Here is a 16,448-nt window from a genome sequence, read left to right on the forward strand (position 1 = left end):
TTTATTAAAAGTCAGAAATCAATATGCTTACCTGTTGCAGCTTATCGATGTTGTGTGCAGGAAACACGCTAGAGATGTTCATATTAGGCCATTCCACAGACCAAAGCACTATCATTGGAGAAAAAGTACCGGTTAACGAGACAGGTGTGCCTTGATAACCTGAACGGCACTGAATTTCTTTCAGAGTTGTGCAACAGTCAAATATGCAGCCGTCTTTAGAATTTTGTCTTTGATCTTCCGTTTTTGCTGTAGCTCTATAGCATCACTGTTGAAGAGTAGTCTAATTAGCTGGTGAAGTGGATTCAGGCTACTTATTGTTGTAAACTAATTCAAACTGTATATTTACTTATTTAAATGAATTGTAATGTCTGAAGTGGATGTCATAGCAAACGTCAGTAGAGCGGGATGATTTTAAAATGAGCAGTTCATAAATTTGTTTTGTACGTACTTATCTTAATGCTGTGGAAAAGGTGTGTTCACGCCATATTGTAATTACTGTAATTAGGAGATACCAACTTGAAAAAAGTGCTCACGTCCTCATAGAATTACATTAAAACTTGTCAACTGGGAGTTTTCTGAGAGCTACGGCTTGTACCACGTGTCCGCTGCACCTCACACGGAGCCAGATAAAAATGGCAGTGCTTCCAATAGTAAAATGTAATTAAAAATTATAGTTATGTTTTAAAATCATGTAATTGTCTTTTTCCAATGTAGATGTCTTTATACAAAATTAATGTGAACATAAATGAAAGACATGCAGCACAGAGTTAGATATCTAGGCTATCCATGTAATAACAATCTAAAGAAACAATTATAAAGTGTAATAAAAATGCATTTGCAATTAATGCATGCCAGTAACATTCTTTCACGTGGGTTCAGTTTGTTGACTGTCGCTACAGAAACGAATAATCCCCAGTCTGAGGACATAAACAGCACCGAGTCGAACGTCACAAATAGCCAACAAAAGGGAGACAATTAGTGCAACACTGAAAAGGGGCGGAGCTACATAAGGTCTCTACAATAGAAATAAAGTGCATTAAACTGAATCCTGTTGCAAAATTACACGACTTCTAATATAAAAGACTTCTCTTGCATATTTTTAGCTCTAAAAATGTATCAATTTAATACAAATGTTAGAACCTATGCTATCAGTTGACTAAATGATAAGCTTTCCTACACATTTCTGACAAAAGTAAATGTTAAACTGCAGTTACACTCTTTTTGCTAACCTTGGAGGCTTACCTGCTTTGGACACACAGTCAAACAAGCCATCAGAGAAGCAGTAATTAAACGTCAATGTTTTGATTCAATATTTTGAAGAATGTTTTAATTGGTGTTATCCATGATGGTCAGTGGGATCAAAGACAACATCTGACCCCATTTGTGTATAATTGTGTGTGTGTGTGTGTTCCACATTAGAAAGTCCTACTTTACATGTGTGTTTTGTTTTGTTATTATATTTTTGGTAGAAAGTCCTACTTTACATGTAAGTTATGAGTGTTCATTTTTGGGTAATATGTCTGCATGCTTTTGGTGTCTCTCTTATCTGACACACACATTTGAGGTCTTGGAGTCTTCACTAATGAGCTGATGAGTTGAATCGGGTGTGTTTAAATAGGGAGACATCTAAAATGTGCAGTGTTGGGGGTTCTCCAGGACCAGGATTGGGAACCACTGCTTTAAAGCAACAAATCTCCAATTTTTTTGGACGGATGTAAACTGAGGGAGGCACTTCCCCTTCAGTATATTTTGATTACTTGTGTTTTTCAGTGGTTGATTACTACAGTTGGTTTCCCCAGTCCTGAACCTTCCGAAACTGACAATTGTGAATAAATACTTTGGATCAGTATGCATAAAACACAACTGTCAGCTGTCAAAAAGTGCCATAACAGGACAGGCCATTTGGGACAGGAAACAATTTCAACAGCGTGGGATTTAGCACTACCACCAAATGCCCAATCAGACAGAGAAAATATCTGGCAATGCCTGCCGCTCTAGTGGACACGGGGGAAAAAACAGCTTTGTGATGGATTTAATAGCATATCACAGTCATGGAGAAAATCATCCTGCCTTCCCAATCAAATGAAAATGAATGCCTTGTGAGCTATAAAATCTGAATGATGCTCTTCTGTCCAAAATATATTTTTTTAGACATGTTGTTGCAAGTGTATCGGCTACAGGTTACGTCAAAGCAAAGTTCAAAGTCTCCTTATACCACTGATCAGAGTACTGATGTACACTAGCATTCTAATATAGACTATTACTTTTCCAGGAGAACTTTGGGTTACGCAGATGTCATGAAGGAAAATCAATTTTCGTCTGAGAGTATTGGCTGTTCTGGTAACACACACATGAGAATAAACCAGTGTTGAGAGACTAGAGAATAAGTCAATGTAGTGAAGCAGTGTGATTAGCTCAGCTGTTTTCAACATATAATAACATTATATTAAAACATTGTTGTCTAATCTGGATATTTTAAGAAGTATTTCCAACTAAATATTCAAATAAATAGTATTTTTATGTCATGGAGACAAACTCTTGAAAATACAGGCTTAGAACCAGGCTATTGGCAAACGTTTAAGCTTTGTTCAGCTTATTTGGATATCACAGCTCTCTAATGATGCACTTAAGTTCCACTTAATCATGGGATCTGTGTGCTGGTTTGGAAAACAAGCATTGCTTCAGTGTAGAATAACTGAAGATGCAAGTTAAGGCGATCTTAGAAACATGACCCTAAAATGCTCTCTCTCTCAAGTCTAATTTATTTTAGTAAATCAGTTTATTTAGACATCTCATTTCACTGAACCATTTAAAAAAAGTATTTCCAAGAGTCATTATGCAGAAGTGTTCCCAGAAGTCCTTACAAGACATTCAAGAACGTTCAATACATACTTAGTTTAATACTGCTGTTTTTTTTTTTTTTTTTTTTTTTTTTTTTAATAAAATGCTGTGAAAGTTAAAAATAGCTCTGCTTTTAAACAGTTGCCAGGTTCCATCGAGCTCTTTTCAAAGTCAGGTGAACAAAGAACCAACATAGTTTCAAGACTTTTAGTCAACTAGCTGTTATGGCAACTAATTGATTTAAAAAATATGTAGTTTAGCACATAAAGCTTGCAATTTAGCAAAATACAGTTCAGTTTCAGAGATGCTCGATTGCAATAAATATATTTCAAAACACTTTTTTTTTTCCTTTTCAGATTCTGTGAAGTTTAATTTTCATCTGCATGAGTTTTGTTTCACACATCTGGTACATGAAGTTAATTTTTACACCAAACATAATCCCCATGTAAAAAAAAAAAAAAAAAAAAAAAAAAAAAAAAAAAAAGACAAAAAAGTCATAATACTTCACATATGGAAGAATAACTTGCAGTGACATACATTGATTGAGTTCATGTGTTCACAATGACTCGGGCAATGATTTTCCTTTACAAACATGAAGATATAATGTATACATCGTATGTGTTAGAAAATATTAACAAAAACCTACAGCTCACGTGTAAAAAACAAACTCAGCAGGACTGCAAACATAGAAATGAAGTAAAATAATATTGCAATTTCAGAAGAAAAGAAAAACTTTACAATTTCAAATTATCCGAGGCAGTAGGACAACAAAGAAAATCAACCAGGGGCAAAGGATGCATTGTTCAGTGTTGAATAATAATAATAATAATAATAATAATAATAATAATAATAATACATGTGGCAGCAATAATCCAAAATATGTGACATGGGGACAGGTATTTCTATCCAGCAATGTGACCCAGGAACCACAGATGAGTCTAATGCTACACTAGTACACACATACAAATCAATGCCAGACATAAAGGTGTGCAGAGTAGGTAGCTTCACATATTGTAACCTATCCCATAAACCACTGCAAAAATAATTTTTTTTTTTTTTTAACCAGTCCTGAACAACTCTAAGGGTTCGTCTTTTATTACTTGTAACTTTCACATTGACCACAAACATTGAGCACATTTTTTTTTTTCTTTTTCAGCATGTACATTTGACATGGCTTAACAACATGAGCGTCATTCTTGTTAGATGATCTCATTCTTTGAAGAGGTCTGGTTGAGGTTGTAAAGAGGGCAGCAGTGATTTGTATTGGCTCTTTGTAAGGGTTCAGGACTGAATAGGACATTGAATATGTTTTAGACGGTAAGCGCATTCTGAGGATCATTCTCTAAAAAAATACATCAACATATGCTTTTCTTTCAAAAATAGCTTAATGAGGAAAAAAGTTGTGGATTGTCCCTGAAAAGGTTTTGTGTATGTCAACCAGTGAAACAAAATGGAACATTAATAGTAGGTTTAACAAAAAGAGATGATGACAATGAAACTGTATAGAAACACATGCATTTTCAAGGACAACCTACACTTATGAATACAGCAGCAACAGAAATAAAACATTATCTTTTAACAAGATTTCAAATAAATAAATTGATACATGAGAGTTACGATTATCTGGATCGCTTGAAACATGAATGAGTTTCCTGATGAAAAGTATCAGCTTATCTCACTAAATCTTTGATAATACCAAATGTAAACATTTGTGTGGAAACAAATATGGAATGCTCTATTTCTTTGGTAACTACAAGCAAAACGAGATGAAAGTGTTTATGCCATCAAAAATGAAATGTTTCACTTGTGACACAGGATGATATCTTATGAGAGGAAGTGAAATAGAGCCCTTTAATTTTTTCTCATGTAGAGCAGAGGGAACATTCACATTTTAGATTATAATGACTAAATATTTTATTGATAGTTGGTACTATTTGGATACCTTTGAGAAAAATGGGCACTGCCAATTTACCCATATAATGCTGTTTCAGCAGAATCACTGTTGGGATGTTGTGCCATGTCGTAATTTTGACAAAATGTCAATAGACAAATAAAATGTTACATTTTAACAGTCACTTAACTCAAACATGTACAACAAGAAGCAAGCAAATATAATCTGAAGAATAAAAGAGCAATACACAAATGTGTAACAATCGATAAAACAAAACTCACTGAAAGAGAAAAAAAAAGAAAAAAGAAAGCAAAATGGTGACACAATGACAAAGAAACAGTTCTGTCATTACCTACTCGGCCTCATGCAATTGCAAATCTGTATGAGGTTATTTTTTAACAGGAACACACAAAAAAAGAACTCTTAAATATCATTCAAGCAGTTATTTTCCATACACCGCAAAATCGGTTTTCACAGCAATGCTACAGAATAATCGTTTTTGGTTCCCAAAGAACTTTTCAGTGAACATTCCTTAAGAGAGCCACTTTTACTTAGTTTGACGAACATTTAAAAATCGGAAGAACCTCTTTTCACTTAAAAAGCTTTTGTGGAATGGAAGGGTTCTATAGATGTTAAATATTCATCATGTAACAACTGATGCCAATAAAGAAACTTTATTTATTAAAGTGTCCTTTTTGGAATCTGACAGACATAATTACCTTGAACCATTTCTCGGAAAAGAGCTGCGAGAAGGTTATTTAAAAAATCATCTTCTATGCTCTAGAAATAAAATATCAGCATACGCTTTGAAATCACATGAGAGTGCATAAATAATGACCGAATGTTCCCTTTTGGGTGACAATTTCTTGAAACACTGTCAATGGTCAGACACTTGGCAGAATTAAAATAAAGGAGGGGAAGATCTAAGAGAGGTTTAGGCAGAGCGAAGGCTGATACCCTGTGTTCAGGAGAAGTGAGGTGTGCTGTTGTGAGGGGAGGGAGGGTGTAGAGTTGTGGTGCGGTGTTTCTATATTTACAGCACAAGACTAGGGGTCCTAACCACAGCCTCATAGTGAAACATGCAGTGCACAACACACGGTTTCAGGTCCACAAACTACTGACACTTTTATTCATTGTTCCGGGAGAACGCCCGCATCCTGATGTGGCCAGCGCAGGACAACAGTAATGAGAAAGGAAGTGTTGTTCTCTCCAGGTGTGACGCGTAATGGCTATCCTGTATGAGGAGATGGGGCGTCTTCCCGCTCGGACAGCCATGGATCTAGACGGATTGCTCTTTGGGGTAGTTAAATGGGGGTCGGGGGGCGGGTGGGGCCGCGTTGGGCTGGAAGGTGTACATGGGGGTATTAGTAGGGTGCTGGCTGTAAGGTTTCTGGGGCAGGAAGGTAACAGGGGGGTAGGCAGAAGGAGGTGGAGGTTCAATAAATTGTTCGTGGTTGCCTGGATGATGGCAGCTCACATAGTCAGCTGGGTTCGGTAGCTCTTCGTTCCCAGAGTTCTGCGGAAACAAGAAAATTTGAGCAACCAGTGGAATACACAATGATAAATTACACTGTAAAGGCCTTTTACATGATTCTTATACAACCCACCGAATTCAAGTTGTATGACACAAATCAGATCACGCCGTTCAAAGAATAATCATAGTATTTAAAAACAAATACATATTCTATGCAAATAAATAAACTAAGATTATCTGCAACATTTTATATTTTATTTTTTTTTCTCTTTTTTCACTGATGTGGGTCATGTGAAATTACCTTAAAGCACAATTAAACAATATCCAGCAAGTTATGTGTGTAACAAATTCATGAATATATATAATTTATATATATATATATATATATATAATTTAATCTGAGAGGTTTTATTGAAGGTCCAAATTTAATGCTTTAAAAAGTTCATAAATACATTGTCAGAGTAATCCAAATGAACTGAGCAGTTTAATCCAAGTCTTCTAAAGAGACACTATTTCTTTATATATTTTATATATTATGAACAGATTAAATTTAGGCTTTTATTCATATAAAAACATCGCTCAACGCACATTTTATAGAGCACATCAAATATACATAAACATTATTTTGTGAAGCACATGCGTAGAGCTTTGTTTACCATATTTGATGTACTCTATATGTGTTCATCAAGTGAATTATTTTTACAATCACTTTGTGAATGACTCTTGAAGTATCTCTCAGGTTTTTATTAAAACATATTTTCACTTGTGTTTCAAAGATGAATGGAAGTTTTATGGTGTTGGAAAGACTTGAAGGTGTGTAACTGATGCATGTCATTAGATTTGTTATATGATTCTTCCACGTCTTGTGACTGTGTGAGTGTAAAGTCAAAAGCAAAATACTACTCAAGAAAGAGTCTCAAGAAAAAAAATAAAATACAACCACATATAAAAAAATATATGAATATACCTGTAGGAAACACATCAAAAGCTGAAATATTAGCTATATCTCCCACCACTATACTGCTTAATAGATTTTACACACAGTTCCCGTGCCTGATGCCACTAATGCTACAGTAAGTCCAGTGTAGAATGGAAACACAATATTCTGACACAAACAGCTTGTTCATATGTACAGTTATACTGGAAATAATACACATCTTCTTAGCTTGATGATCAGTGAGGCAGGTAGTCAATTCTAATACAACTTGACAACCCTTCACAAAAGTCCATAATTGTTGAACCATCCTGGAAAACACTCTTATGTGTTGATCATGCCCATTCTAAACTTAGCTTCCTCCATGAAGTACTTGGTAATTGCTTGTTAAAGCCAGGAGTTACAGAGATGACAAGAAAAAAAGGATTGGAATACAACATAATGTAAAGTGAAATGAAGAATGCAGTAAGGAGAAAGTGATTGAGACAGAGAGAAACAGAGAGAGAGGCCATATTTACACCTGATATTGAGAACAGTGAAATCAAAATGGACTGTATTAGCATGGTGAGTGACTGGATCACAAAATGTTTTGGACCCCGTTTATACCTGCATTTAGTACAAACCAATTGTGATTTGACAAATGTTAACACCAGGTGTAAATTGGGTCAGAGAGAAAGAGTACAATAAAAGTGGAATGGAAAGGTGACTTACGCAGAGTCCCCAAGCATCTTTACGTCTACGACAATGATGATTCCCAATCTGTGAGCAGTATAGTAACGGAAGGAGCAACAATTTCAAAATAAACACTGAACAATGTACCTCAGGGCTCACCCCTGGGCCATCTTCTTTTCTCACAGCTGACAGTGAAAGATGCAAGCTGGACAGACAAGGTTGAGATGACAGGTGGAACCAGAATTCAGAGCGGAAATGGACAGATGGATGTGTGAAGGAATCTGTTCACACATTCATCAGATGTCACAGACATCTTTGTGTGCACATAAAGACATCTATCAGATGAAACAGGATTGTGTCATAGTTATTTTATGTTGCAAGAATATGTAAGATTGAGTAGCATGGATCTCTGGACAAAGAGCTTGGAAACTACATAAAGAAAATTACCCTTTAAATCACTAAGATGATATTTACTCAAGATGTTCTTGATTAAATAAAACATAACTAAATATAACTAAAAACTTAGTTTTCCAAAGAACAGAAAGCCATCATTACAGCTATTACAGTTAGATGCACAAGCACTTCAACTGATCTGGGGCATAACGTTTCAGACAGTTAAAAATCTTTATGTTTTCTCAGCAGTGACAAATATATTCACTGGCTTCAGTTCTGTAAAGAACAACAAGCTGCTTGGCCTCAGACTCCCCTATTATCATTTGTTTGATAATGCATAAGATGCACCCAGCAGGGGAGAACTGAACTTAAAAGAATAGTTAAATCAAGAATCTACACAGTGTTATTGCTTACTGACTCTCATGTTGTTCCAGTGTTCCAAAGCCTTACGGCTTTTCTGCTTGCATGGAACATAAAACATATTTAATGCTGGGAACAAGGAAGGGCTGTGATCACCATTTACTTTCATTTTAAGGAAAAAAGCAGCTTGGACATGCACAAAAAGACTGTTTCCCCAGGCATATTAACCCTGTAGCTATTAGACAATACTATTTGATTATGAATATCTGTCTTGCTCGTTAAATCTGTAGGTAAAACAAAACTAAACATGAGTGGAGGAAAAAGAGGAGAGGGTGGTTTAAATAAATGCAATGAACTTAAACACTTTTTTTTTAATCTTTAGTATTTTTTTTTATTCTTTTGTATTTTTGTGTATTAATTTTTTTTTTTTTATTTTTTATGTTTTTTGTTTTTTTGTGTCTTCATTGAAAGAGGTTTGCCTGCTGATTGTAACAGAAGTTTTAATGTACATCATGCAAGGCACAGATGACCCCTGAAATATTTATTAAAACAACAAATAATAATAAAAAAAAGTACATAATTAGTTATAAGTGTAAGTACAAACTAAGTTAGTTGTGTATATTTTTAATTAGAGGGATTTTTTTATTTTTTTGTTTTTTTTTATTTTAATTGGAATTAATTTAGGGGAAACTGATTCTATAGCCCTTCTGTTTACAAAAAATAAATATAATAAATCAATAAAACAGAAAAAAAATGGGTCTGAGGAATAAAAATGATGTTTATACCCATTTACAGTGCAGAGATAAGAACTAAGGGGTTCATTTGCTGCCTCGGGGAAATTAAACAGAGAAAAATGTTGAAGCTTTAATGTTAGCTGAACTAATAAGCTACCAAACACTGCATAACTAAACCTCGATTTGAAGTGTTTGTTTGAACTCTGGTATTGCTATACAAATGCACAGACACAAAAACAGCTGCTTCCATTGGAGGAGAAAAAAAAAAAAAAAAACTGTGTTTTCTTAAAAAACGCAAGTAATAAAATGTCTACAGATGGAGGAGGTGAACCATTTTGACAGCACCTGCCTCACAGACAGTGTGAGATTCAGAGAGACACTTCATTCCTGCATAAAATGCAGCACTAATCTAAATGAAAATCACTGGCCGAATAAGAAGTCCTTTTCTTTCTTTCTTTTTCCAATACCTTCAGTAGTGAGGTAGGCGAGCAGGGTTCTCGCTGATAGTCCACCTTGGGGAATTTGACCTAAATAGGCTTCTTTTATCTCCTTTGACAATGTAATGATTCCCTCATCAGAGCATTGCCACGTTCCAGAACTTTGGAATTTGCCAAAGCAATTATTTCACTATCTTCAGACAAGGACGTTGACCTTCTGGCCTCTCTAGTGGCTCTACATAAAGCCAGTTACAATGCTGATTGAAAATGCTTTTTAATAATATGTACTGATTGAAATTGACCTTTTTTTTATTTTTTTACCTCATTTAAAAAAGGTGGAAACCAGAGTTTATCTGTCAGTCGTTTGAGTGCTCCTTTGACAATGTAAAACATGCCTCTATTTTTCCTTTGACTGGTCTGAAAAGAGGACTATGCCCTGACTATGAACGGTTGTATTGAATCCACTATAAGACACTGTACAGCCAATTTGAAAACATGTTCAAGCCATAGCTTAATGCTGTATATCCTTTGGCTTATTCTGTGAAGATGTATCAGGAAAAGCACTTTATAAAAACCAGGAGCTTATAATGGGTTTTCTCAAAGACTTAAGGCCATAGAAAGTGACTAAATGTGGACTGGGTTTAGTCTCTGTGATATTTTGAAAATGTTAGCAGAGGCAGCTGTGCATGTGTCTCTCCTCACTTTTAGGGGGCATTTACACAACACCATTTTTTAACTAAAAATGGAAAACATTTTATGTGTTTATGCTGTTTATTTGTGGAAAAATTGCATGCGTAACTACTGGTCTGGAAAGCATAATAGAGTGTTTTTTTGTTTGTTTGTTTTTTTTCCTACACAGTGACGTAGACATGTGGGGGTGTGTTTGAACGAGGTGTTTTAGGAGGGCGTGGACGAGTCTTAACTTTCATAAAGAATATCTCTTTGGGTTTGAGACTTTAGTCTTTGCAACTTTAGGGATCTTATCTATACACGAACAGCTTGTAACACTCCAAAGAGAAAGGAAAACTGTAAGTTTCTTCATTTTATTCTTTTTTATGTAACCTACGAAGGCAAGAGATATTTCTGGATATCTGCAAAATTAATCCTCACATCTGTTTTTAAAAAGCGAACATGATGAAAATATGTTGAAATATTTTGATAAATGATTCCGCTGCTCTCAAATCTCTTGTGACTTATTGGGAAATCTTCTGAGAAAAATTGTTTTGGTATATGATAATAGAGGAGCTAAAGAAAAATTAAATCCACATGGATCGTCATAGCTATTTACCATGAAAACATGATTTTCACATTAACTATGGTGTGTGTGCATAACCAGCATTTCAGATCTTGTAGAAATTCCACTGCATATTATGACAAACACAGTTCCAAAGCCATGAATTACGTAACAGGAATGTGTGGATCATCATCTCTGCAAATTCCAAAAGAAACTTCATCACTTTTTGACAGCGCAGTTTTACAGTATGCACCCACCATCTCACTGAACCACAGTATAACACCTAAGCAATTAACTTAGTGTTATCATTAGCAATCTAAGAACATCTGTTCTCCGGCTCTATAGCAAGGACACATCGCCACCCTGGATTACCCACTGGATCTTACATATTCACCCATATTCAAGTCACTCTCCGCTGGCAGGTTTATTACCGCCCACTCTGCCTGGAAAGGTCACTGCGGTGCATGTTTAAACAGGCAAAACCAACACTAAGACAAGCACCCTCTCACAGGGTAGAGAAAATAAAGTTTACAGACAATAGATGACAATATTCTGGTATATGCTGAAGTAAACTAAAAATTATTTTGAGAATTAAATTATACGAAAGTGCAAAAGACCAAGAAGTTAAGGAAGTTAATGAAGGAAATAAAGATGAGATGTAACTAATTTATCATAATAATACATATTAAGTCAATTTAATTATAGGGACATATACAACTCTCTCCCTGCTATTTTTTATTTTATTTTTGTGTATTATTTTTAAGTTGCCAATCTCTAGCATTTTGATCATGAAAAAAAAAAAAAAAAAAAGCAATGGGATGTGCGTAAGTGAGTGAGCCCGTAAAGCTCTATGCACAATACTCAGAATCTTCTGCAAGATCTCCTGCAAAAAAGTCTGCCATCTGAGACTTTAAATCCTCCAAATCATCACAGCTCAGATGGGATGAGAGATAAAAACATGTTTGGTCTCTAATGACAGATATTGGAATGTCAGTCATTAATCATTATGATAATGTGGGTCAATTGGATAAAGCCACATTTGAGGAATAAGCTGGAGAGGTAATTATACATTTTAAAGGCCACATTTGGGCTTGAATGACATTACAAATGCTGTTGAATCTCATTAATGTTAATACATACTAATGGGAAATAAAAACACTTGGAAATTGCAATTCAAAGCAAATGTAACTGCATCGTTTAAGTAATTAGAAAAAATAAATACAAATTAAATGCACCTCAGCAGACAAAGTAAAAGAGAAAGTCCATGGCTCCAAATTTATATTAAAAGCACTTTCACTATGAACAATGTTGATGGCATTGTTTATAGCGCACGCAGTCTGTGTAGTTTCAGCACTCAATTCACTAAAGGAATTATGCAAATCCAGTGCAAACGTGCCCTAAATATAAGGGCTAAAAGCAATTTGCATGCCACAGTTCGGAGAGCATGATTTTAGAGAATACAGCAGACTACTGAGATCTGACATACTATGACGTTGTTCTCCATCATTCAATCATCATTTGATAAATGACTACCTCCATTATTAATATACAAAGTACACAAACATTTCGTCTTCTAAACAAAATGTCATTTAGCACCTACTTTCCCTAACACAGGTAAAAACAGCACTGTGAGTTTCGTGATTAGATGCACTGCATAATAAGCCTAATTTCATAGAAAGAAAGCATGTTTCTGCTGAATAAAGGATAACATTGAATTGTCAATTTGACCTACAGTATTATTCAATGTAATTTGAGATTATTTAGTGCCACAAATTTCCTGTAAAAAAAATCACTAAAATTATTCAAATTTTTATTGTAAAATAAGTTTATATATTCTCATTTTTTCTTGGTTTATTAGTAATATTTAATGAAAAAAAAAATGAATTTAAAAATATTAAAGAGCTTTGACTATGAAAAAACTATTTTATTCTAAAGGATTTTTTTTTTTAACAGAAATAAATTATTATTTTCACCATGCAGTCTGCGCCTAGCATCAGTCATCATGCTGTGTGAACCTGACATTTGTTTATAGTGCAATATTAAACTTTGATTTAATGCTTGGTTTAAAATACTGTTTTCTTAACACTGATGAAAACTTTAAATGCTAGAGAAAGAAAATAATATGTTTTGATCTGAAATGCTTTTAAACTTTTGGCAGGATCATAATTAATTAATTTACCATATAAATGTATCGATAATACTATATATATATAAATGTGTTTTTTTTTTTTTTTTTTTGATGATCCACAGTGTGTCACTTCTCTCTCTGTGGAAACACTTTGTAGCAGCTAACAATGATTTAGCAATTCCATTTGTTGATTTTGCTCCCTTGCCTCAAACTTTACATTCTCGTCTAAGAAAGGCTGTCAAGTCTTTTGTTGAGTTATTTTGTTCTTGTTTTACGATGTTCCTGCTCAGCAGTGTTTGCAGCGGTGGCCCTCTGAGAACTCCACGCTGTGATATTAATTGCTTGTTTTAACAGTGAGGCTGACTCATTCAGACTTTACCCCTGAGAACTGCATTTTTCTTTCTTTCTTTCTTCTTCCTCTCGGCTGCTATTATCTAAAAGAAGAAGAGATGAGTTTCTGAACTGATGGGAAATCTCTTGCACGCTGGGAACGTAAAAGGCACAAGTCGGACCCTCTTGTGTGTTTACCTTATACAGTGGAGATAACATTAAACGAACCTTCTAAAACCTAATGAGTGAGCAAAATGGCAAAATGTTAAAGAACAAAACTACATACACCACAATTCTAATATCTGGGGTCGGTAAGATTTTTGATGTTTTTAAAGGAATCTTCTGCTTGATCAAAAATATAGTAAAAAATGGCAATACTATGAAACATTATATTATATTATATTGTTGATCATTTTAATGCATACTTGTTGAAAAATTACTATTTTCAATGAGGTTTTCAGATTTCCAAATAGGCTGATATATCAGATTTTCCCATCCCACTCTCACACCATTGGTTAAGGCAGTGTTGCTGTGTTGAGATGTTCAAACAAATAACGTGAAATTTTTAAAATGTCACATATAACTGTCAAACATTGACAGAATTATTTTTAACACAGCAAATTACACGCATCAACGTTAGGTATACTACCCCATCAAACATTAGTAACATGTTATCATGTCACTATCATGGTAGCTCATGTATTATGATTTAAGGCTTTGGTATTTAGTCATTTCTAACATATGGCCACCACAATTGCAATTAACCAAATGTCCACTCATATATCTCTTCCGAATCCTCATTAAACATAGGTTTCCTCACTTAATCAAGTTCTTGAATAATATATGAACCATTTGCAGCAATGTAATCAATCTCAGCTGTAAAACCACACTCTTTAGACCACACATGCCTGATTCAAGCCCTGATGCATGACAATACAGACTATAACTTTTTGTTATAACTAGACTTGTTGTTTCGGACACTGAAATTCATGAGTTCTACATTATTCTTAATAATAATAATAATAATAATAATAATAATAATAATGATAATAATAATGACAGTAAAATATTAATGTTGTTTTATTCTAAATTGACCAGAATAAACCAGTAATTAATCTGTTAAATGTATCAATTACTGGTTTATTCTGGTGGAGTAGTTTGTTTTCAATGTTGTTGCATTAGATAAAAGAAAAGAGTCAAAAGAGTTAAAAGAGTTTTTGAATATTGTATTTTTTGTTTAATGTCTAATGCAAAGAGACTTTAAATATATATATATATATATATATATATATATATATATATATATATATATATATATATGATATATATTGTGGAAATACTTTTTGGGGTCTTAGTATGTAAGCCTTTTTAGTATTGTGTTTTTTGTTTTGTTTTTTTGTTTTTTCTCAATGTCACTAATATATTGTACATTATATAGTGATATCATATAATATACTGTATAACACTTTTTGTTAATTTGCTTAAAATTATCTAATGTAAACATTCATATATGGGTTCATAGTGTGTTTATATGTTCAGTATTTTGTATTGAATGTTATTCATTTTGTATTGAATGTTATTAATATTGATATGTAATGATATAATAATAATTATATAATATAAAAATATAATATTGAATTTCACTGCATTAAATACAAAAACAAAACAGTTTCATTCATTCATATGTGCTTTTTAGTTTTTGTTGTTTGTGTGGTGTTTATTATTCAATGCAAAAACTTACATTTTACATAACAAAATGTTTGTGTGCGTGTGTGTACAGTATATTATTATTATTATTATTATTATTATTATTATTATTATTATTATTATTATTATTAATTATTCATTTGTAGCTTATTTCTGGGTAACTTATAATTTACTGGGATTTTTATTAAACAATAACAAAATGTGTATCCAATTAGAGGGCAGCCTTGGATGGCAGATAGATACATAGATAAAGGCAAAAGCAAACAACAGAAGAAAGAAGACACAAACAGGAAACACAGAGGGAATTCAGTGCTCAGTGAGAGAGAGTGAGGGACGAACAGAGGAAAAGAAACATAGGAGTGCATCAGTCTGTGTACCTTGAGGCCAGAGTCATAGGGGGAAAGGCCTACAATGGCATGCGTTAGTGTGAGCTAGGCTGGATGGTTGCATACTCGACAAGGTCCCCGCCAGTGTGCACAGAGCTTCGTGGGCTGGGAGAGGAAGCCAAAGCTGCAGTATCCAGTTCCGCATACTGCACATCACAGTCCATGTGACCAGAGTTCTGGAGATAAGAGAGGTGGAGAGGATGTATGAGGAGTGGAGCTCAAAAAGAATGAGTGAGAGAGACAGCGAGTCAGATAGAGCGTAGAAGAGAACAGAAAGAGAGAGAACAGAGCTGTCACTCCAATCGGTGAGCACAGACACCAGGTTAGTTAAAAAAAAAAAAAATAATAATAATAATAATAAACAAAATAAAATAATAATAATAATACAACAATTCACTGAGGAGTCCAGTCTTATTATTATTATTATTATTATTATTATTATTATTATTATTATTATTATTATTATTATTATTATTATTATTATATCGAACTAACTAACTAACTAAATGAATAAATGTCTAAGCCAATTTTGTATAAATAGGATTTGCATTGCATTGACACTTTCTTCTTCTTCTTTTTTTTTTTGGTTTGAATTTCTTTGGCGTTAAATATGGCGTGGATGTTCTTGCAAGGTTTTATAAGATTCACTCTTACATATTTAGCTTGTGTGCTGATAGTGAAACCAACAGAAAAATTATTTGTATGCACTGAATTGTATGATTCATATTTTTAAGGCTTCAATAATGTATTTGTATTGACTCTACAAGTGACAGATACTTTCATTGTTTCTGTGTTGCTATCACCATCTTGACTTTATGACTGCCTTCTGCCTCTGCAGCTGTTAAATCATGTAGCTCAGGCAATATGACGAGACTCCTCCAGTGAAGTGACGTGGAAGAGCAGAGATGAGATGAATGGACAGACATT

The 16,448-nt window shown here is 34.0% G+C and overlaps 1 protein-coding gene across 3 annotated transcripts in view; it reads right to left on the reverse strand.

Moving 5' to 3' along the window:
* Nucleotides 1-3,300: 3,300 nt before the first annotated feature.
* The window catches only part of nectin1b (nectin cell adhesion molecule 1b), a 216,995-nt gene continuing 203,847 nt past the window's right edge, over nt 3,301-16,448 (reverse strand). For 2 of the 3 annotated variants that reach the window (XM_042743597.1, XM_042743596.1), the window contains 2 exons: nt 15,513-15,697; nt 6,113-6,248 (listed from right to left, as the gene is read on the reverse strand). In XM_042743597.1, the coding sequence (XP_042599531.1) occupies nt 15,557-15,697 (141 nt within the window). In that variant the 3' untranslated portion in view covers nt 6,113-6,248; nt 15,513-15,556. Of the gene's footprint in view, nt 6,249-15,512; nt 15,698-16,448 lie in introns of all 3 variants that reach the window. The other variant, XM_042743594.1, reaches the window with a different exon arrangement.

Source organism: Cyprinus carpio, chromosome B18, assembly GCF_018340385.1.
Source record: "Cyprinus carpio isolate SPL01 chromosome B18, ASM1834038v1, whole genome shotgun sequence".
Lineage (NCBI taxonomy): Eukaryota > Metazoa > Chordata > Actinopteri > Cypriniformes > Cyprinidae > Cyprinus > Cyprinus carpio.